Here is a 22,876-nt window from a genome sequence, read left to right as displayed (position 1 = left end):
ATTGTAGTCTAAGGAGCACTACACGCGTGAAAACCTTTTTGAGAAATATCAATCAAGCTAATTTGCTAGTAATTATTTGGCATAAGTGGGAGCCTTTTTTGTATATTGGAATTATTTCCGCTCCAGCCCAACTCTGGGGGATCTTCATGCCCTGTAGAATCGCATTAAAAAGAACCCAAAAATATGGCGCCCAGACAGAAGGTACGTTACGGAATAGGTCCCCCAGAAATTTATCTAACTCCGGAGCTTTCCTGGGTGCTATTTTAGCTAAAACTCCCTTGATTTCATTTAGGGATATGATTACATTACATGGGATGTTGGTGGCTTCTTTCGGATCTCTCAAATCAGGGGAAGAATCGACCCCCATTAGGCAGTCATCGTCTAGGTCACTAACCACTGCTTCTTCATTCGAATATAAGGATTGGAAGTGTTCCCTCCAAACGTCCTCTCCCAAGTTAGGATCTGCCGGAGATCTAGGGCCAGAGCTGTCCATTTTAACTACTCTCCAAAATAACCTCATGTCCTTTGCTCCCAAAGCACATTTCAAGTCCTCCCACCTATCAGTTTCCCATCTTTTCTTTGCTTCAACAATCGCCTTTTTATATGTCGCCCTAGTAAATTTAATCAACGGACGATCTTTGGCCTTGATGGTTAATACCAATACTCTTTTCATTTTATGGCAATGATCATTATACCACAAATGGGGGGGTTCTTTCTGGTTCTATTAGTTTTTTTGGGATAGAAGAAATCTAATGTGGCCTCTACTAGTTTGTCCTGATTCTTCTTCACCATTTCCAGATCTAAACCCACCCCCATTTGGTTTAGTGAGAGGGATGCTGTTTGGTGTACTTGGATCAGAACTTCATATAGGGAGCTCATTTTGGCTTGGGATTGGCTAAGGTCCGACCATCTCCCTCTTCGCCTGCAATTCGAGATAGCCAGCCTATGATCTATAGAGTTTTCCATAGCAGTGGCACTCCCTTGATTAAAGGCTTTTAGATCCAACGCCAGGACATGATGATCGCTATCAAGTCGTTGGATAACCCTAAAATCTAGGACCCTCTCCCAGGATTTAGAATCGATTAAAATATAATCTAATAGGGATCCCCGATCATTTCGATAAAAGGTATAACTATTGGAAGTTTCAGAAGGGGTTCTGCCATTACAGGCTCTAAGGGAATATTTGAGTGTTAGTCAGTTCAATTGCATCACCAAAGGTGTCCATTTTTTCACTGGTGGGCAACTGGTCTCCAGAATTGTCCAGAAATTGTCCTCCTCAAATAAACCATTTTTAAGTAAACCCTCGAGTGGCTCGAATTGGCAGTTGAAATCCCCCCCCCAAGATCACCATATATTTATCAGCAATGGTGCCTAGAAAATTAGATAGTTCCTCCAGCGTTTGTGACTCTTTGGCTGAGACTGTAGGTCTTGAGTATACATTAATAAGGGTTACAGACATGTTTGATGGAAAATGTAATAAGACACACAGTATGTCTTTTGACCCTGTATTTATCTGCTCAGCCTGGCATCCTAAATGGACACCCACCCACGTGATAAGGCCACCGGATGGTCTCCCTCTACCTTCAGAGGTATCAGGGATGCTAAAGGTGGCAAAGCCCAACCTAGAATCCCCCCTCTAACTCAGGTTTCTTGGAACAAGCAGATGTCGAATTGGTTGGTGAAGGAATTCCAAGTGGGGTCCTCCACCTTGTTGTTCAACCCTGCCACATTCCATGATATGCGGTACAAAAGGGGGTGGTGATGGACGGAGCATCTGAACCAATCAAACACTCACACCCAGTCAAAAGATCTGGGTTTGATCCATCACCGTTCTTTAGCCCACTCTGCCACCCCAGTTCAGACATGGCTATATGCAAATCAGTCTGACCCTGTGCCTCATGGGAACAGTCCAGCCCGAACTGCCAAGCCATTTCTTCCCTGGACCGTAAACAAGCTTCCGAGGACCGGTTTCTGGCATTCCAGCCGTCTTCAGCCCGGCTTGCTTGAATTCAGTGGCAAAGTGAGCAAGGGACTCACGTCGGAGCATACCCTGCCACACTTATGGCGGCCAAATTCCATGATATAGCTTTTAATATTAGGGGATTAGTAGATTTCAATATTGGGAGGTCTGCGCGGGTGAGAGTATTGTTGCTTTTGTTATCCCGCTATCAACCATTGAGATTGTATCTCATTCTCGGCATTGGTGGAGCCATGAATTTTGCCCCTCTGTATCCAGTCATTAAAAAGCGCAGTCAACCCCTCGACCTTCTCTTGGAGGAACTTGAGTTCATCCTTTACGATATCCCTCATTTGGATCTGTAAGTCCACTATCAACTTTGTGACCCCTACTGGCTGTTCACTTCCAGTTTCCGCGTTCCCCCCTTGCTGGCTCCCCACCCCTATTGTCCCCTTTTCTACCAAATGATCCTGGACCTTCCTCCTCTTTACAGCTGGTTTCACCTTAGGTTTAGGTTTGCTATTCCTGCCTAGTTGAACTTGTGGTGTGGCCCGTACTTCATTTTTAGATTGCTTTCTCACACAGCTGGTGAGGATAGAAATGGAGCAGAGACGTGAAAGAAGAAGGCCATGCAAGTGAATATCGTAAGGAAACGTATCTGCAAAAGCCAAAGGCTTACAGGGAGAAGGGTAGGCTCACGTGAATCTGCAGCACTACACACCACCAACAGGTGTTTACAGGGTGAGTGCTTGGCATGCGTAGCTGTAGATACACATGCTTTGCATAGAATGTAAAGCAGTTCCCCTCCCCCCAGAGGGGGCTAGCCTGAGGATGTCGAAAAGGATTGGAAAAGTGTGCTTAGTACAGCCTGGGCCACCTCAGCTGTTAGCATGCTAGGATATCCACACAGTAGTGTTTGGTGAACATGTGTGGGATGGACCAAATAGTTGCCTTACAGATGTCAGCTATTGGGATGTTACCCAGAAAAACCATGGCGGCTGCCTTCGTGCTTGTAGGATTCAGCTTAGGTGGGGCAGAGAGGTGTCTTTTGGCCATGACATAGCAGGTCTGAATGCAGCTGACTAACCACAGACTGCCCTTACTTGTGAAATCGCATTGCCTTTGTGTGGTTTAGTGTAGGTGATAAATAGTTGTGTTTTATGAAAAGATTTTGTCCTCTCAATGTAGTGTGTGAGGGTTCTTTTAACGTCTAGTGTGTGATGGACTCTCTCTGCTGCCGAGTTCGGGTGCGGGAAGAACACAGGGAGGTCAGTCGTCTGGTTTAGCTGGAAATGAGAGAGTGTCTGGGCAGAAACCTTGAGTTAGTTTCAAGGACTACTTTGTCATAGTGAACCTGGAAAAAAGGTTCCTCCAAAGTGAGAGCTCGGAGCCCACTTACACACCAGAGTGAAGTGGTGGTCCACATGGGAGCTACCAGGGTGAGGGGGAGGGATTTTCATGAAGTCTCTGGACCACTTAAGGAAGTAGTGGGAGGGGTGAAAAAGCATAGGCAAATACCACTGACTGGTTTATCCATAGTGCATTGCCTGTAGACTGTGGGTGCTGAAACCTGCAGATAAAGCTTGGGAATTTGGCATTTCAGCTGTTGCGAGCAGATCCACGTCAGGGTACCCCCAACGCTGGAAGTGCTTGAGTAGGACCTGCAGGTGGACTTCCCACTCATGGACTTGTTGCCACATCCTGACGCAGCTTCAGTAACATGAGGCAGCTTCAGCCTACAGGATGCACCTTCAGCCACAGGATGCAGCTTCAGCCACAGGATGCAGCTTCAGCCACAGGATGTAGCTTCAGCCACAGGATGTAGCTTCAGCCACAGGATGCAGCTTCAGCCACAGGATGTAGCTTCAGCCACAGGATGTAGCTTCAGCCACAGGATGCAGCTTCAGCCACAGGATGCAGCTTCAGCCACAGGATGCAGCTTCAGTCACATGAGGCAGCTTCAGCCTACAGGATGCAGCTTCAGCCACAGGATGCAGCTTCAGCCACAGGATGCAGCTTCAGCCACAGGATGCAGCTTCAGCCACAGGATGCAGCTTCAGCCACAGGATGCAGCTTCAGCCACGGGATGTAGCTTCAGCCACAGGATGTAGCTTCAGCCACAGGATGCAGCTTCAGCCACAGGATGTAGCTTCAGCCACAGGATGCAGCTTCAGCCACAGGATGCAGCTTCAGTCACATGAGGCAGCTTCAGCCTACAGGATGCAGCTTCAGCCACAGGATGCAGCTTCAGCCACAGGATGCAGCTTCAGCCACAGGATGCAGCTTCAGCCACAGGATGCAGCTTCAGCCACAGGATGTAGCTTCAGCCACAGGATGTAGCTTCAGCCATAGGATGCAGCTTCAGCCACAGGATGTAGCTTCAGCCACAGGATGCAGCTTCAGCCACAGGATGCAGCTTCAGCCACAGGATGCAGCTTCAGTCACATGAGGCAGCTTCAGCCTACAGGATGCAGCTTCAGCCACAGGATGCAGCTTCAGCCACAGGATGCAGCTTCAGCCACAGGATGCAGCTTCAGCCACAGGATGCAGCTTCAGCCACAGGATGCAGCTTCAGCCACAGGATGCAGCTTCAGCCACGGGATGTAGCTTCAGCCACAGGATGTAGCTTCAGCCACAGGATGCAGCTTCAGCCACAGGATGTAGCTTCAGCCACAGGATGCAGCTTCAGCCACAGGATGCAGCTTCAGTCACATGAGGCAGCTTCAGCCTACAGGATGCAGCTTCAGCCACAGGATGCAGCTTCAGCCACAGGATGCAGCTTCAGCCACAGGATGCAGCTTCAGCCACAGGATGCAGCTTCAGCCACAGGATGTAGCTTCAGCCACAGGATGTAGCTTCAGCCATAGGATGCAGCTTCAGCCACAGGATGTAGCTTCAGCCACAGGATGTAGCTTCAGCCACAGGATGCAGCTTCAGCCACAGGATGCAGCTTCAGCCACAGGATGCAGCTTCAGTCACATGAGGCAGCTTCAGCCACAGGATGCAGCTTCAGCCACAGGATGCAGCTTCAGCCACAGGATGCAGCTTCAGCCACAGGATGCAGCTGCAGGACGATGCTTCAGTCCTCGGCAGGATCCAGCAGCAATCACAGAATACAGCTGCACTTGCTAGATGGAGACGCCATCTCAGGCAGGATGAATCTGTAGTATTAGGACAATACTGGTCTCTGGCAGGATAAAGATACAGACCCGGCATGCTGATATGGTCTCAGACATCCTACAGCTGATCCCCCATGATAAGCTGCAGCCCCAGAACACTGCTGCAGCATCTGTCAGGACACAGATACAGATCCGGGACGCTGCTGCAGCCCCCGGGACCACCAGCTTGCCGCCACCTTGAAAAGATGTTGACACCTCACCACAGCCAGAGGTCATCACTCACCCCAGTTTCCTGAGTTTACACGTTGGGCTCCTCAGTTCCTCTGCGAGCTGCTGCGCCCCAGAATCCCCCAGTCGGTTCTTGCTCAGACTTTAAAAGGAGAAAAAAGACAAAATCTTACAAGCCGAGCTACATCTGTGTTTTTTACTGTACAGTCACAATGTGCAGAGAGAAACCACAGACAGAAAGCACTGAGCAGGGCAGTTCATGCCCTCAGGAAGGGTCCCACAGAGAGACCAGCTATTTCATACATATTGAACGCACAGAGATGAGCTCTTAAACCCACTCATAAAACAACAATAGGATGAACTGCTTCACACAGGAAAACCACTGCGAGGATGAGCTGTTTCACACAGGAAAACCACTGCGAGGATGAGCTGTTTCACACAGGAAGGGTCCCACAGAGAGACCAGCTATTTCATACATATTGAACGCACAGAGATGAGCTCTTAAACCCACTCATAAAACAACAATAGGATGAACTGCTTCACACAGGAAAACTACAGAGAGGATGAGCTGTTTCACACAGGAAAACCACTGCGAGGATGAGCTGTTTCACACAGGAAAACCACTGCAAGGGTGAGCTGTTTCACTCAGGAAGGGTCCCACAGAGAGACCAGCTATTTCATACATATTGAACGCACAGAGATGAGCTCTTAAACCCACTCATAAAACAACAATAGGATGAACTGCTTCACACAGGAAAACTACAGAGAGGATGAGCTGTTTCACACAGGAAAACCACTGCGAGGATGAGCTGTTTCACACAGGAAAACCACTGCGAGGATGAGCTGTTTCACACAGGAAAACTACAGAGAGGATGAGCTGTTTCACACAGGAAAGCCACTGCGAGGATGAGCTGTTTCCCACAGGAAAACTACAGAGAGGATGAGCTGTTTCACACAGGAAAACTACTGCGAGGATGAGCTGTTTCACACAGGAAAAATACAGAGAGGATGAGAGGACGGACAAGCTGTTTCACACAGGAAAACTACAGAGAGAATGAACTATTCCACACAGGAAAACTAAACAGAGTATGAAAAGAGGAGCTATTTCACACAGGAAAGCTACAGAGAAGATGAGCTGTTTCACGCACAAAAAATACAGAGATGATGAGCTGTTTTATGGACAGGAAACTTACAGAGAGAATGAGCTGTTTCATGGACAGCAAACATACAGAGTGCAGGAAATTCATATTTTGCCCTATTTATTTTAATAGTCTATGCTGGACCTTGCCCTCATTGCAGGGTCACCCTCAAAACTTTTCCCTTTACCATCCATTTTTTGATGGATTTGTTTTGCTGGCTTAGGACTCTGTGCACTTTACCACTGCTAACCAGTGCTAAAGTGCTTGTGCTCTCTCCCAAACACAGGGTTAAATTGGTGTATACCCAATTGACACATTTAGTTTACTTATAGGTCTCTTTTAGAGAGGTATACCTCATACACAGGTCCTGTAAATCAAATGTTACCTATAGGCCGGTAACACTTATTGTGAGATCCACTTAAGTAGCCCTCCAAAACATGTCCCAGGCCTGCCATTGCTATCTGAATGCACTGTTCCAGTGCCATGTCGAACTGGCATTAAAACCCCCTTTCCAAACCTTAAACTCGCCTTTTATTACATATAAATCAACCCTAAGGTAGGCACTAGGTCACCCATAGGGCAGGGTGCTGTGTAATTAAAAGGAAGGACATGTACTTTTAAGTTTTACATGTCCTAGTAGTGAAAAACTCCCAACTTCATTTTTCACTACTATGAGGCCTGCCCTTCCCATTGGATAACATTGGAGATTCCTTATTACATTTACTAAGCTGTAATTGTTAATCGAGAGGAAGTAGATGTGTCATGTTTGGTACCCATGATATTGTAGTGATAAGCCCTATTTGATGGTGAAGTTAGACTTACATTTGCATTTTGAAAATGTCACTTTTAGAAAGTTGGCATTTTTCTGTCTTTACCCCTGAGTGCCTACGGCCTGTCTTGGGTCACATGACAGCTGACAGTTCGACTTTGTAAATTCCTCCCAGACAGTCACCAAATAAATGGATTAGGTGTGCCTCAATTGGCCATCTGTTGGCAAGAGGGGGTGGAGAGTAACACAGCCCCACTTACACCTGAATAGCCTGTGCTCTGCCTTCACAAAAAGGGCCTTGCAGCCCTGTATTGTCACTGAAGCCAGCTTGGAGAAATGCAGGGTATTCGGGAAAATCCCTGCACCTCAGATAACCTTTCCAGAAGCTTCTCTCACCTTCCAGAAGAGGAGCACCAGGGTGTAAAAATAGGCCCTTCAGACCCATGTCTAAAGGTGTCCAGAAGGGCTATTTTCAAAACTAAACTGAGGACTTTGGAAAAAAAGTGGCCAAAAGGTGCTCTGTGAACCAGGAGGAGACTAGGACCATCCTACTTGCCTATCCGCCCGAGGTGCATCGCCAGTCCAATTGACTTTGCGGCTTCTCCCTCAAGATTTTCCTCCTCCGCAGCAAGTCGGTTTCAGCGGTCATTTTGCCTAAGGGATTTCCGACCTTGTGGAATTTTTTTGGGCTACAGCCTTCTGACTCGTCCCGCAGAATTTCATTTACATCCATTTCGGCAGCTAATTCTGAATGTAGAAACCGTCACTGCGGCTTCAACCCATGGCTATCTGACGAGGAAGCTCTTTTCTCGCACACTTCCCGCAGTCTTGCCCTGCTGAACTTTGCGTTCTCAGACACTTTTCTTGAGAATTGATTTCCGAGTCCAAAGGTAAGCGCTGACCGTCCCAATCCACTTCTTCACCCGAACCGTGCTCCATCACAGTCTGCCTTAACTTTCAACTTTAGCCTGGTCTCACGCAACGAGATGGTTCACAATTCTTAACTCCAGTTCTACTCATTGGAGTTTTGTCATTTTGGTGTCAATTAATGTATCCAAATTCCCTTATTTTTCTTAATTGGTTTAGGGTTTTTCCTGTGTTGTGTAATCGCTATATTACTGTTTGTGTGCTGCATAAATACTGTACACATTGTCCAGTATCCGGTAGCTCCTTGTAAATTTGCCCCTGTATCTGCCATGATATAGCCAACCCTCCTTTCCTCCTCACACCATTTCCCATCATATTAACAACTTCACCAAAGCAAACTCACCAAACTTACTTTTAGAATCTTATTACTCTCAGGGCCTTATTGATGAAGGCCTACGTCACTTTTGTGCAGCAGTCGCGCCACTTTTAGTGATGCAGTGGCGGCGTAAATAATGCGCCTTGTTGCGCCATATTTATTAAGTGACGCATCTAGGCAGTTGCGTCACTTTGTAAACCCCTGCATACATTATACCTGCGTCAAGTATAATGTATACAGGGTGGGGGTTTCCCCGCAAGAAAGGGTCATAGGAGTGGTGCAGTGAAATATATAAGATTTCGCAGCGCCACTTCTAGGACGCCAATGCGTCAAAACTGTACACCTGCCTCATGGCAGGTGTTAGGCTGACGCAGGCCCTTTCACAGGGGGCTTGCCCCATGTGAAAGGAACATTGCTGGAGTTGGTCAGGCTTCCGACACAACTCCAGCAATGCGCCGCTTTTTCGACGACAGATACTTCAGTAATGCTGACGTAGCTGTCATTCCTTGCGACACGATGCGTCATACAGCAAATAAGATGCATCATTCCTGTCGCAAGGAGGGCGCACTGAGAAGAGTTGTTCCGCTGCTTTCATGCAGCAATGCATTACTTTTCATAAATGAGGCCCTCTATTCTTGCCCTCCTGCAAGTCCGGATCAGTTGCGCCTGGGCAGCACATTGTGCGCCAGCACAGGGACAAGACAGGAACGCGTTAGATAATGTTACATACGACACATTCCTGCCCTTTCCCTATCACGCAGCGCAGTATGGTGGTGGCTCACGGTACTGCAGTGCACTGCAGTGGGCTGCGTGATTGCTTGATAAAGAAGCCCCCCATTGTCTCTTTAGTTCAGTGGAGGTGTGGCCCTGGGCTCCAACCACTCTTTGGCTATTAGTGCATCATTTCTGGCCTGTCTCAAGCACAGTGCCTTATGCAGCTGAGGTACCTCATGCTTGCTCAGGGTCAGCTCAAACACCCATGCAAATTCCTTCCTAAGTTGCCCAAACAACGCCCGGGCCGCCTGTTGCCTGCCAGGCCTTAGACACCATGTCCAGTTCACGCAGCCAGGCCAACTCTAGCTCCTATGAAAGAGGAGCGGGCCTCTATCTGAACCTCAGACTGCCACCAAGCCACCCTTTCCTTGCTGTTGCATTTCTACCCCCACTTACCCTACGCGGCCTATTCTGAAGCCGCGCCAGGTCTTACAACTGAAACGTTTCCAATGAGCCTTTTTCAAATGCCACGAGGGCTCTTACGGCTTCATGTCCATCAGGGGCATGGAGCCGGGTTGTCTTTGGAAATGTTGGTCATGTAAGGGGTTGATGGTCCAGAGGCGTGGAGCAGCTGAGAAGGCGCTTGTACCTTTTTGCTGCCATACTCAAGTCCTGATACTCATGTGGTCTGACCTGCTGGGGTCAGAAGGTCAGAGCTGTCCTCGCATGTATATGTAAGGTGGAAGACCTCAAGGATGATGCAGCTCGAGCAGGGAGAGGGTGTATCCTTCCGCGGTTTGAGGCCGACCTTGTGAAAGGGTCTAGATGAAACCCCCATGACCCTCCTCCCCTGTGGTCCAAGCCCCCCTCTACCTGTCTGTTCAACTCAGGCTCACCATCCAGCGCCCCTCATACAGAGCCGCTTCTGCATATGTGCTATGAACTTCATCACCTCTTCAATGCCTCATCAGGACCCCATGAGGTATCAGCGGCGAGCCCCTCCTTCACACGGGCTGAAGGACTCTTGATTCCTGCCACCGAAGGGGTGATAAGGATTTGCTCCTCTTAGCCTCCCGACTCCAACAACAGTGCGGTGCATGCCTACGGCCCCATGTCGTCTCACCCTACAACGACTCCAATATCTGCACCCGGTTCCAAGACTGTATGCGGGCGGCCACCCTATAGATGAAGATACACCGCCTCAAGCTGAACTCAGGAGAGACCAAGATCATCTTGTTTGGAAACTTTTCCCCTGATTGGTCGCATCCTGGTGGCCGAAGGAATTAGGAACTCCCCCCATTCCTGTAACTGAGGCAAAGAACTTAGGAGTTGTCACTGACAACAAACTGAGTTATGGAAGCCAGGTTAACGCTGGTGCCTCCTCTGTTGCCTTCCCCCTGCCTGAATTTCGATCCGTTTCCCTAGAAATGTACAAGCTCCATTGGTTGCCATTCAGAAGCCGCATTAAATTCAAGGCGCTCTGTATAGCCCTCAAGGCCCTACACAATACAGGTGCGGAGTTTCTCAGGCATATCTTTGACTGGTCGCCCCAAGTAGACCCCTGCGCTCATCTGGAGCTAGGAAGATCCCGGTTCCCAGGTTTCGTAGGACGAACTGGGGCGATAGGAGCTTTGACACAGGAGCTGCCAAGTTTTGGAACAACCTTCCTGCATGTATCAGGGCCTTACCCTCCCTGACTTCATTTAGAAAGGAGCTTAAGACTTAGGGGGCATATTATCAAGCACGGCGTTAACATTATCACCGCTTTAGCAACAGAAAACTGCTGCTAAAGCGGCGATAAGGGGTTTGATAATACGCCATAGAGAATTCCCTTAGATGCCCATATTCACACCAGAACGTGGGCTTCTATGGGAATTCACAAGGGCGTATTAATAAAGCCCATTATCGCCACTTTAGCAGCAGTTTTCTGCTGCTAAAGCGGCGATAATGTTAACGCGGTTTCTTGATAATATGCCCCTTGGCTTTTTAATAACCAAAGGGGCATCGCTCGTTGTGTTAGAGTGAACTTTGCTGCAAGACACCTTCAGATATTCACAAGCCCTATAAATCCCATTAACATAATATAACATAACATAACGTAACATGTCCCACATCTCACAGGGTTCCCGCCTTTAAACACTCTGTGCCTCAACAATGATTATAGGAACCAAGGAACCTGTTAAATGTCTCAAGGTGACCCTGGGGCCGAGGAGTGGGGTACCACAGGGGACCAAGGACAAGACCTCTGTGGAACCCCTAGATGTGAGAGGAACTCTAGGGACACATTGGGGCCGATTCACAGATCTAATCTGAGACAAAATCCTAAACTTACTACTTTTGGTATTCACAGATGGCGTTTAGTAGTAGTAAAGTTTGGATTTTGTCTTAAGTTCGGATTTTGTATTGAATTAGGATTTTCTCTTAAGACCAACACTTAAGACAAACTTAAGTTCATCTTAAGACAAAATCCTGACTTAAGACAAAATTCTAACTTTACTACTACTAAATGCCATCTGTGAATACCGTAAGTTTAGGATTTTGTCTCTGATTAGTTCTGTGAATCGCCCCCATGTCTTCTTCTGAAGATGCTCCTGAGGTGTCTGTTGATACTCACTCCAGGCTCTCCAGGCTCCGAGAGGCTGCGATGAGGCCCACAAAGCTGCGGGTGGACCCCGCAGTGAAGGCGTTACGGCTGACGTCAAGCTGCGTCAAGGATTCGCTTGTGGAGAAAGCTGAACATAGCTCCTCGGCGCTGGCGTCAGTGAGGCTTGCATCAAAGAGGCTGCAACGAAGGAATATCAGAGTGAGTGCTCAGGGCAGCCAATGAGAAGGGAGACTTCAAATCCCCAGGGAGCAAAAGGAGGAGGGAACAGGGCGAGGAGAGGGGGGGGGGTGGCAGAGTGATAAGAAGGAGGGGGCAGAGTGACAAGAAGGAGGGGGCAGAGTGACAAGAAGGAGGGGGCAGAGTGACAAGAAGGATGGGACAAAAGGAGGAGGGACAGGGCGATGAGAGGGGGGGTGGCAGTATGACAAGAAGGAGGGGGCAGAGTGACAAGAAGGATGGAACCAAAGGAGGAGGGGACAGGGCGAGGAGAGGGGGAGGGTGGCAGTGTGACAAGAAGGAAGGGGCAGAGTGACAAGAAGGATGGAACCAAAGGAGGAGGGGACAGGGCGAGGAGAGGGGGAGGGTGGCAGAGTGATAAGAAGGAGGGGGCAGAGTGACAAGAAGGATGGAACCAAAGGAGGAGGGGACAGGGCGAGGAGAGGGGGAGGGTGGCAGAGTGATAAGAAGGAGGGGGCAGTGTGACAAGAAGGAGGGGGCAGAGTGACAAGAAGGATGGAACAAAAGGAGGTAGGGTGAGGTGGTCGGGGAGAGGGGGAGGGTGGCAGTGTGACAAAAAGGGGGTGTGACTAGTAGTGTAAGAAAGCAGAAGTGCATATTTTTTCATCAGAAGGAAAATAGCCAGGAATTAAAAAGTGGTGAAGAGGAGGGCACAGTTAATGCACTCATGGCTCAGGCTTCCTTTCTCCCAGGATTCTTCAACCCTGGCCTCCACTCATCCTAGTCTTCTTCTACCTCAGAATCCTTTTACCTTGGTCTCTGCTTACCCAGCCTCCACTTACCTCGGCCTCTTTATACCCCGACTTCCACTGACTCCAGTCTCCTCCTACCTCAGAATACTCCTACCTCATTCTCTTCTTACTCAACCTCTTCTTACTCAACCTCATCTTACTCCAACCCTATAGTTTCTGAGTCTCTCCTTACCCTGGCCTCCCTTTACCTCAGCCTCGTCTTACCCCAAACTCCTCTTACCTCACCCACCTTTTACCTCAGCCTCCTTTTACCTCAGCCTCCACTTACCTCACTATTTTCACAGACTCTCCATACCCTGGCTTCCTCTCACCTCACCTTTTCTTATCAAAGTCTCTACTCATCCTACTCTTCTACTACCTCAAAATCCTCTTACCTAATTTTTTTTACTCAACCTCCTCTTACTTCGGCCACTTCATACCCTGGGCTCTACTCACCGCACTGTTCTATTACCTCAAAAAACTCTTACCTTGGACTCTTCTTACCCATCCTCCTCTTAGCCCCGCCTTCTAGTTTCCCGGCCTCTTCTTAACCAACCTCCTCTTATCTCTGCATATTCGTACCACTGACCCTAGTTTCTACTACCTCAGAATCAGCTTACATCAGTCTTTTCTTACCCAACCTCCTCTTACCTCAGTCTCTTCATCTACGGCCTCCACTGACCCTAGACTTACACTACCTCAGAATACTCTTACTTCAGTCTCTTCAAACCCAACCTCCCCTTATCCCAACTCTCTAGTTTCCTATCTCTAGCTTACCCTCGCCTCTCTTTACCTCAGCTTTGTCTCACTCCAACCTCCTCTTATCTCACCCTCCTCTTACCTTAGTCTCCTCATACTCCGGCCTCCACTGACCCTAGACTTATACTACCTCAGAATACTCTTACTTCAGTCTCTTCAAACCCAACCTCCTCTTACCTCAGTCTCCTCATACTCCGGCCTCCACTGACCCTAGACTTACACTACCTCAGAATACTCTTACTTCAGTCTCTTCAAACCCAACCTCCTCTTATTCCAACTCTCTAGTTTCCTATCTCTAGCTTACCCTCGCCTCTCTTTACCTCAGCTTTGTCTCACTCCAACCTCCTCTTACCTCACCCTCCTCTTACCTTAGTCTCCTCATACTCCGGCCTCCACTGACCCTAGACTTATACTACCTCAGAATACTCTTACTTCAGTCTCTTCAAACCCAACCTCCTCTTATCCCAACTCTCTAGTTTCCTATCTCTAGCTTACCCTCGCCTCTTCTTACCTCAGCTTTGTCTCACTCCAACCTCCTCTTACCTCACCCTCCTCTTACCTTAATCAATCAATCAATCAGTGACACTTATAAAGCGCGCTACATACCCGTGGGGTCTCAAGGCGCTGGGGGGGGGGGGAGCCGCTACTGCTCGAACAGCCAGGTCTTCAGCTTCTTCCTGAAGGAGAGGTGGTCTTGGGTCAGGCGCAGGTCGGTCGGGAGGAAGTTCCAGGTCTTGGCGGCCAGGTGGGAGAAGGACCTTCCTCCTGTAGTCGCTCTTCGGATGCGGGGGACGGCGGCGAGGGCGTGGTTGGCTGATCGGAGGTGGCGTTTGGGAGCGTAGAAGTTGACTCGGCTGTTGAGGTAGCTCGGGCCTTGGTCGTGTAGGGCTTTGTGTGCGTGGGTGAGGAGGCGGAAGGTGATTCTTTTGTTGACGGGGAGCCAGTGAAGGTCTCGCAGATGTCCGGAGATGTGGCTGGTTCGTGGGATGTCGAGGATGAGTCTGGCTGAGGCGTTCTGGATCCGCTGGAGTCTCTTCTGGAGCTTGGCGGTGGTCCCGGCGTAGAGGGCGTTGCCGTAGTCCAGTCGGCTGGTGACGAGGGCCTGGGTGACGGTCTTCCTGGTCTCGGTGGGTCTCCTCATACTCCGGCCTCCACTGATGCTAGTCTTCCACTACCTCAGAATGCTCTTACCTTGATCTTTTCTTACCCAGCCTCCACTTCACTCGGCCTCTTCTTACCCTTTCTCCTCTTACCTCACCCTCTTCTTACCCTAACCTCCACTGACCCTAGTGTTTTATTACCTCAGTATTCTCTTACCTTGGTCTCTTCTTTATCAGAATCTTCTTACTCGGCCTTCTTATTTCCCGGCCTCTCCTTACTCCAGCCTCTTCTTACCCTGGCCTCCTCTTACGTAATCCTCTTTTTATTCTGGCTTACTCTTACCCACTTACTCCAGCCTCCTCTTACTCCAGCCTCCTCTTACACCAGCCTCCTCTTACTCCAGCTTCTCGTTACAGCAGTGTCCTTTTTCCCTAATCTCGTCTTACTCAGAACTCCTCTTACCTCAGCTTCTTCTCACCCCAGAATCCTCTTACTCCGACCTACACTAACCCCAGCCTTTCCACACCCCATGTTTCCTCTTACCGCAACCTCCTCTTGTCCTGCATCCTCTTACTGAAACCTTCACTTCCCAGCCTTTTTCCTCTGACCTCAGCCTCTTCTTACCTGAGCGCCTCATATATGTTCTACCCGGGCTACCCTCGTCCCCTCACACCACTGCCTTGGCTTACCCCAGACTCCTGTCATCCCCTCTGTACTCTGTCTCCTCCAGGTCTGTCCTCTCACACTGCTGCCTTCCCCCAGACTACTTTCATCCCACCCTCTTCACTCCGTCTCTTCCCAGCCTGTCCCCTCACACAGCTGCCTTCCCCCAGACTCTTGTCATCCCACCCTCTTTGCTCTGTCTCCTCCAGGCCTACCCCTCTCTATCCTGGCCTTCAGCGAGGTACACAGGCTTACCTCAGTTTCTGCAGCTTGCAGTCTTTGTGCATCAGGGCCGTCTTCATCGTGGTCACTCCTAAGTCCCCGAGAGGGTTGGAGCCCATGCTGCAGGCAACAGAAAAAGAGAGCCATTGACAAGATTAAAACACAAATCCAAGACAAGAAGGTGCAGGGAGATCAGTATATCACATGAGGGACAGAGAGCTCACATTACCACATGTGCTGCAGAGAGGTCACAATATCACATGAGGGACAGAGAGGTCACAATATCACATGAGCTGCAGAGAGGTCAAAATATCACATGAGGTACAGGGAGATCAGTATATCACATGTAGTACCCGGAGAACAGTATATCACATGGGGTACAGAGAGTTCACACTGGTAAACAGTCTAAATATTGAGTTTTTCATTTCGACCTACAAGAATAACAAGTTGGAAATAGCGTAGGGACAAAATATCGAAATCGAGAATATCGACGACCAGAATATCGATCTGAAGGTGAGAAATATTGGTTTGTTAATATCAAAGTTAGTAATATCGATAGCAAAAATATCGATGTTACTAATATCAATATTAATATTAGTGTTATGTATTTTATTATGTATTTTATATGTTTGTTTTTATCATTTTTGTTAATTATTGTACTCGTTTTTTAATATATGTATTAAATTTTTAGAAGTTAGAAATCATTTAAAAAAATAAATTATGCATTTTAATACCTTAGCGGGTTGTGGGTTTATAGGGGAATAGGGTGGGAAGTAATTTAATTATAGTAAATTAATTACATTTTTTTAGGAATTAGTAAATATTTTTACATACATTTTGCGTTTTAGTTCTGTAGCGGATTGTGGGTTTATAGGTGAATATGGCGGGAAGTTATTTTATTGTGATTAAGTAATTATTTAATTTTTATTTATTGGTATTGATAATACATTTTATGTTAAATATTTATTAATTGGGAATTAATTTTAATTAAATGATTAATTGGTAGTTATGTTACGTGTATTTATTATTGAAGTGTGTCGTGAGGTTATAGAACAATAGGGCGGGAAGTAATTTAATTGTAATAAGTAATCATGTATTTTAGTGTTCAGTATTGATAATTAATTTATTAATAAATTCTTAATTGGTAATAACTTTTAACTTTAAATCACTCTGCATTGTCTACAGAGCTGTGCACACCTCGGGTCCTGTCCCACTGCAAGAGAAGTTTACCTGGTATAATCCCAAAAGGCAGCTCCGCTCCTCTAGCGCAAATCTGCTGACGACCACCAGATTCAGGCGCTCTGGGATGGGGGGAGGGCCTTTAGTGTGGCAGCCACCCACTTATGGAATGAGCTGCCCCAGAATATCAGACAAGCCAATTCTCTGGCCGAGTTTAGAAAGAGCCTGAAAACCTCGCTCTTTCCCAGGTTTGATCCTTAAGCCTGCCCCTACTGTTGACCCGGTCTGTGTCTAGGTTGACCTATTTAAATCTGAGCGCCAGGATACCCGTAGGGTGACAGTCACGCTATATAAAAACCTAATTCAATTCAATTCAATTCAATAAGTAATATTTGTTGGGGGAAATTAATTAATTGTTCATTAATTATTAATTGGTAATTAAATTTGATTATTTATAATTTATTGGTATTAATCAATAATTTATTGTTAAGTAATTATTACTTGCTAAATATTTGTTAATAATTATTGCCTTTTGGTATTGATAATTTTAAAAAAAATGTTATTATTTGGTAATACATTTTTAATAATAATTCAATTGTATTTATCATAAACTTAATTGTTAATTATGAATTGGCAATTATTTTTAAATAATTATTTATTGATATTGTTACATAATTTAGTGTAATTTAATAATTAAATGATACATATTAAATAACATTTTTAATTATTAGTAAGTTACTTTAACACCTAGGCTATCCAAAACTTTCCCTACTGTTGTACTTTCTGGAGTTGGAAAAGTAATTGTAACCCCTATGATATCCAACGCTTTCCCTACTGTTGCGCTCTTTGGAGTTGGAATAGTAATTTTTACCACTACGCTATCCAATTTTTACTGTTTTAGTTAATGTACTGTATATTTTTGGGGGGATTTTAATAATTTGGTATATATAGTTTTGATATTTTTATTTATATTATTGTTGTATGTGTATGTATGTATTTATAATTTATAAAATGTTTTTTAACAATTTATAATGTTTTAGAATAATTAATTGTACATTTTATTAAGTATATTTATTATATTTTATCCAACACCAGTCCAAAATTTCTTTGCAAATAAGGCGCCAACTCCGTGAATAAATCCAAAGTAAGATCACTTTATTCCGAATTACAGCCCAGACTCGTTTCAGCGGTATTCAACCACCTTGCTCACTACATGTGGTTATCACCAAATCCACTGCTATATACTTGTAAGTTTGACAGGTTACAACTGGTTTAGAGGTTGTCATGGCAATCATGTCATGTCACTTCGAACAGAATAGAAGAGTTATATATGCGGATTACATCACTGAAAGGAGGCTTCTGCGCGATGCATGAACACATTATACAAAGTAAGAATAAATGTTACTTCACATTTACCAATTCCATGATGTACAGAATATGCATTCAATGCAACTTATATACAAAAATAATAATAAACTAAATTGAAATAAATCATGCAATTCGACACCTACGTAAGTCAGCGTGTTCACTGTTACAACCAAGGTGGGTGATATCGCTAGTTTGCAAACCTACTGTGTGTGTTTTATGTCATAGGGGTGGTTCAATGATTGGATGCAACATAGTCTCCCTTGCATAAAGCTATGAATGATGGATGTGTATCTGTAATATGACCCTGATGCTAGTCTATTGCTGACGAGGTAGTTTGCCGTTCTTGAAACAACAATGCTGCATGCGCCAGTCGTCACTTAAGAGCCCTGAGGTGCTGCAGTATTCTCACGTGTGCCTGGTGAACAGTGCTGCCTCATACTTTTTTCCACATGTGCATTCTAGCACGTAGACAACAAATTCTGTCTTGCACGTGAAGCTCCCTCTGATGGTGCAAGGGGTTTGTCTGAAAGGTAACCTGACTGTGTTGATGTTGATCCCATGCTTGCATGCCTTGCATTTTGCGCACTTCCTGAATCCCTTTTGGGCTTTAAGCCACGTGGTTCCTTTGATGTTTGTAGGGGTGTTGCACACTAGCTGATTCCTCATGATTTGGCCTTTCTAGAAGTGACTGAAGGTGATTTGTCACAGAAGGGACCTAAACTCGGGTCATTGCGTACCAACGGCCAGTGCCTGTTCAGAATTTTACGCAGATTGCCATGATACGTGTTATAGCCTGTGATTGGTCGAGGGGTAAAGTGTGTGGTTTTCCCATTGGTGTCTATTATGCTCTCCCGGTCTGGAAAAAGGAGGTCTTTCCTGTTCTTATCCCCACACTTTCTCTCTGCCTTGTCCAGTGTCTCCTTGCCATAACCCCTATTTCTTAATCTCGTGAAGAGGTTTTCTTTAGCATCTTTCAAATCTTTCTTCCTGCTACAATTACGTGTCATCCTAAGGCACTCTGCATAGGGTATTGATTCCTTAAGTTTAGTAGGGTGAAAGCTCTAGGCATGTAATATGGCATTTCCCGCTGTGGGCTTCCTGAATGTCCGGGTTTGTATTTTATTGTGTGCCACAAAGAGTTCTAAGTCTAAAAACTGGATTGTTGTTGTGCTAGTGGTGCAGGTGGCTGTGAGGTTCAAGCAATTGTCATTAATCTCTGATGCAAATATTGTCGCACTTTCTCTTGAACCTTCCATAGGATGAAAATGTCATCTATGAACCTTTTGTATAAAATCACATTGTCTGACATTTGACGTTGGAATTTTACCCCAAGCACTTGCTCCTCCCACCAGCCCATATGCAGATTAGCATAGCTGGGGGAGAAGCAAGTTCCCATGGCTGTGCCTTGTGTTTGTTTATAGTGCAGCCTGTTGAAAATGAATGTATTGTTTGTAAGACACCATTCGGTCATCTCTAGCAGCATACATGTATGTAGGGATATAGGTCTTCTGCCTAGATAGTGTTGCAGAGCCCTGAGACCATCATTATGCCTAATGCTGGGGTACAATGACTGTACATCAAGCGTCATGAAAACATAATGTTCGCTCCAATCATAGTCATAAATGTTAGTAAGGAAGTCCCCAGTGTCTTTTATAAAAGCTGGTAATTCACGCACATATGGTGTAGGAAATGGTCAATAAAAACACTCGTATTTTCAAACAGGCTCCCTATGGCTGAGATGCTAGATCTACCTGGTGGCTGGTGTGCGTTCTTGTGCACCTTAGGTATTAGGTACAGCTGTGGGGTCCGTGGGATAATCATTCTTAAGAAAGCCAAATTCAGGTTTGCTGATGAGCCCCATTCCTCTCCAGCGGGATAGTTCATTGTGATATCTCTCTTGAATCCCCACGATGTGTGTTGGACTAATCCGGTTGCAACATTCCTGGTCCTGTAATTGAGAGAGTGCCTCGTCATTGTACATGGTAAGTGGCCACAGGACTATGTTACCTCCCTTGTCTGACCACCTCACCACAATGTCTGGCCGGGCTTGGATTTTTGTGATCAGGTTATTGTGTTCCACTCTCTGGTTATGGTTCCTAGTGGTGAATTCTCTAGTACTCAACAGTGACAGTGTTTTTAAGTCTTACATTATCCGCGAATAGGTCAAGACCATCCTTCGGTAACATGGGCATGAATACTGATTTAGGCTTGAAAGGTGTGAGTACTGATTGGTATATATCCAATTAGGATCTAGCCGCTGCCTCACTTGGCGAGGTTTGGCTGATTACCTCCTCTTGCTCCAAGGCTGTTAGATCCCTGAGTAACCCCATGTCAGCTGTTGTTACTGCCACAAACTGTTCCATGTCAGATGGTGTTTCCATTGCCCTTTTCTTTGTATTGATAAAGTATTTTTGCAATTTTAATTTTCGCACAAATTGGAAGAGGTCGATTCTTGTTTGCGCGTAGTCAAAGTTTGTTTGTGTACAATATGTAAGTCCCAATGATAACATTTCTCTTTCTCTTGCAGTTAGTTCCATGTTGGTTAAATTAATCACTGTGTTGTCAATGTCCATGCTTACATTTATCGGCCTCTGTTTTGTTTGTATTGTCCCTTTGTTTGTTTTTGTCCTGTGGTTTCCCCAGCGCCTGTCCTTTCTGAGTCTGTTTTTTGTTTTTGGTTCTGCTGTTTTCCTTTTACCCATTCCTAGCGGGGTGGCCGTGGGCAAAGGCTCATCATACGCTCCATGCGTAAAAAAACAAACTCCTGCGCTGGAGTGGGTGCTTTACCCCTCGTGTTGCCACTTGCATTGCTTTCTAAATCCGATTCTATCTCAGAACTCCATTCTGATTCGCTCTGTACTATATTTGTATTAGAATTACTTGCCGTTGCCGATGATTGTTGGCGTCTTATATTTTCAAACTTTCTCGATAAAGTATATATTCTTCCGTTTAAATAATCATTTCTGTCTCTTTGGAATTTTATTGCTTATCTTTCTTTTATGTTAGAAAAGAGAACACAGCACCGGGTTTTGTGCATACATTTAAAAACTAACCATTTGTTGAACACTTCTAATTAAAACATAGAAACAGTCTATGAAAAAATATTCTCTTTATTAATCTTTGTATACATTTTTCTTCCTTTCTTTTTTTTAAAATAATTTTTTATACAGTTTATTATCTTGCCTTTTAATAATCTCATAAATGCTAATTGATTTTCAATCATTTACATATGTGTTCTTTCATCCACTAGATAAATAATACAGCACAATTTCAGTTACAGTCACAAATGATAGTTATACAGAACCAATCAATCCAATCAACGCGTTTCGGCGAATGCCTTCCTCAGGAGTTCTGTATAGCTCCAATAATTACTGTAATCACTCTTGATAATGTGGCCTCACATAACATTCATGTATGGTGCATCTAGATATAACTCAGTTGGAAGATATTTGAGTTTTATACCATGGGGTCCCACGACTTAGTATCTAATAAACATGAGGGCTATGCCTTAGATAAGTCCACTTGTAGTTCGGTCGGTTGTGATGGATATGGTGGATCCCACAACGTCCCGATATCTAGTCCCCCGTATGTATCTGTTTGCTTCTCTACCTCGATGGTGCACTTAGGCTCTGTTTTGGTGGCGCAGGTCTAACTTAGGTAATAGTTAGGGCTGGATGGTCCATTTTCTTGGAGAAACAAAGTCTCCTGCAGGATCGCAAAGTGATGTTTTATTTCCGTTGTCAGTCCAAACGAGACTCCCCGGCGTAGTGATACTTAGTGATAATCCATCCTCGTATTTAGTTACCCTTGCTTGTATATCTTTCATTGTTTTCTGTATTTCTTCCTAGTTTTCACGAGATTCTAATTCCTTATAAAAATTTCTGCTATTCGCTCATAGATTTTTTTCCCTGTCACTGGCCGCATATTTAATGAGAATGTTCAGCATGTTTTGCAAGGACTGCGCGCTGTTGTCTGCCCAGTCTTGTAACATTGCAGGGTCGGGGTTCTCATACGTGGGGGCTACCAGGATCCTGAGTCCTCTAGGCACTCGCGCCAAATCCAGATATCTTTTCAATGATTTGCACTCCCACCATTTCGAGACTTCACTCTTGCGGAGTTTATCCAGTTCAAGCGTTAGTTTTTTCACATCGTTCTGTGCAGGCTCAGCATTATGGGTTGTGGATTTAGATGTGGCGGATGCGGTTGTGTCAGCATCACTAAAAATTTCCAAAGCTGCCTCTTCCCCTTCTTTAACCCACTCCTCGGCCATAATCGGAATCTTGAATGTCACTTTGCTATTCACTGCCCGTGTAACTTTTGCTACAGGTCTACCTCTCCCATAAACTCTTGTGTGGCCTGCTTGCTGTCACACTGTGCACTCGCCGTCTTAGCTGAGCCTTGAATAGCCCTCCAGCGATCGCTAAGTCTAGGCAGAGCAGCTCCGTGCACGATGGCAGTAAACTCAGGTCCCGAATTCTGGTTTTGGGGGCGCAGTGTTTCTTTCTCCTTGAAAGCGATACCAATCGATTCCCGGTTATACAGAGCACCAAAATGAGGAGGGTCAGCTTGAGGATTCCCAGGAAGGTGAATCCCTAAATATCCAACACTAGTCCAAACTTTCTTTGCAAAGAAGGCGCCAACTCCGTGAATAAATTCAAAGTAAGATCACATTATTCCGAATTACAGCCCAGACACGTTCTTATATTTTATATATATATTTTTTTATTGTTTTACATTAAATGTATTACTTATAATTTTAAAAATATTTTAACTATGTTTGTTTTAATTATATGTATTATTTTTTTAATTTTACATTATTTTTAAACATTTAAAATAAAAACA

General features: G+C 45.6%; 1 protein-coding gene across 1 annotated transcript in view; it reads right to left on the bottom strand.

The window, feature by feature from the left end:
- Nucleotides 1–22,876, bottom strand: part of LOC147725812 (NACHT, LRR and PYD domains-containing protein 3-like) — a 280,887-nt gene that overhangs the window by 33,007 nt on the left and 225,004 nt on the right. The window contains exons 8-10 of the mRNA XM_086959989.1: nt 15,521–15,607; nt 11,784–11,951; nt 5,360–5,446 (exon numbers count right to left, since the gene is read on the bottom strand). Coding sequence (XP_086816115.1) covers nt 5,360–5,446; nt 11,784–11,951; nt 15,521–15,607 — 342 coding nt within the window. The remainder of the gene's footprint in view (nt 1–5,359; nt 5,447–11,783; nt 11,952–15,520; nt 15,608–22,876) is intronic.

The sequence above is a fragment of the Lissotriton vulgaris genome, chromosome 3_1 (assembly GCF_964263255.1).
Source record: "Lissotriton vulgaris chromosome 3_1, aLisVul1.2, whole genome shotgun sequence".
Taxonomy (NCBI): Eukaryota; Metazoa; Chordata; class Amphibia; order Caudata; family Salamandridae; genus Lissotriton; species Lissotriton vulgaris.
The sequence above is the reverse complement of the archived record's forward strand: the minus strand, read 5'-3'. Positions and strand labels throughout refer to the sequence as shown.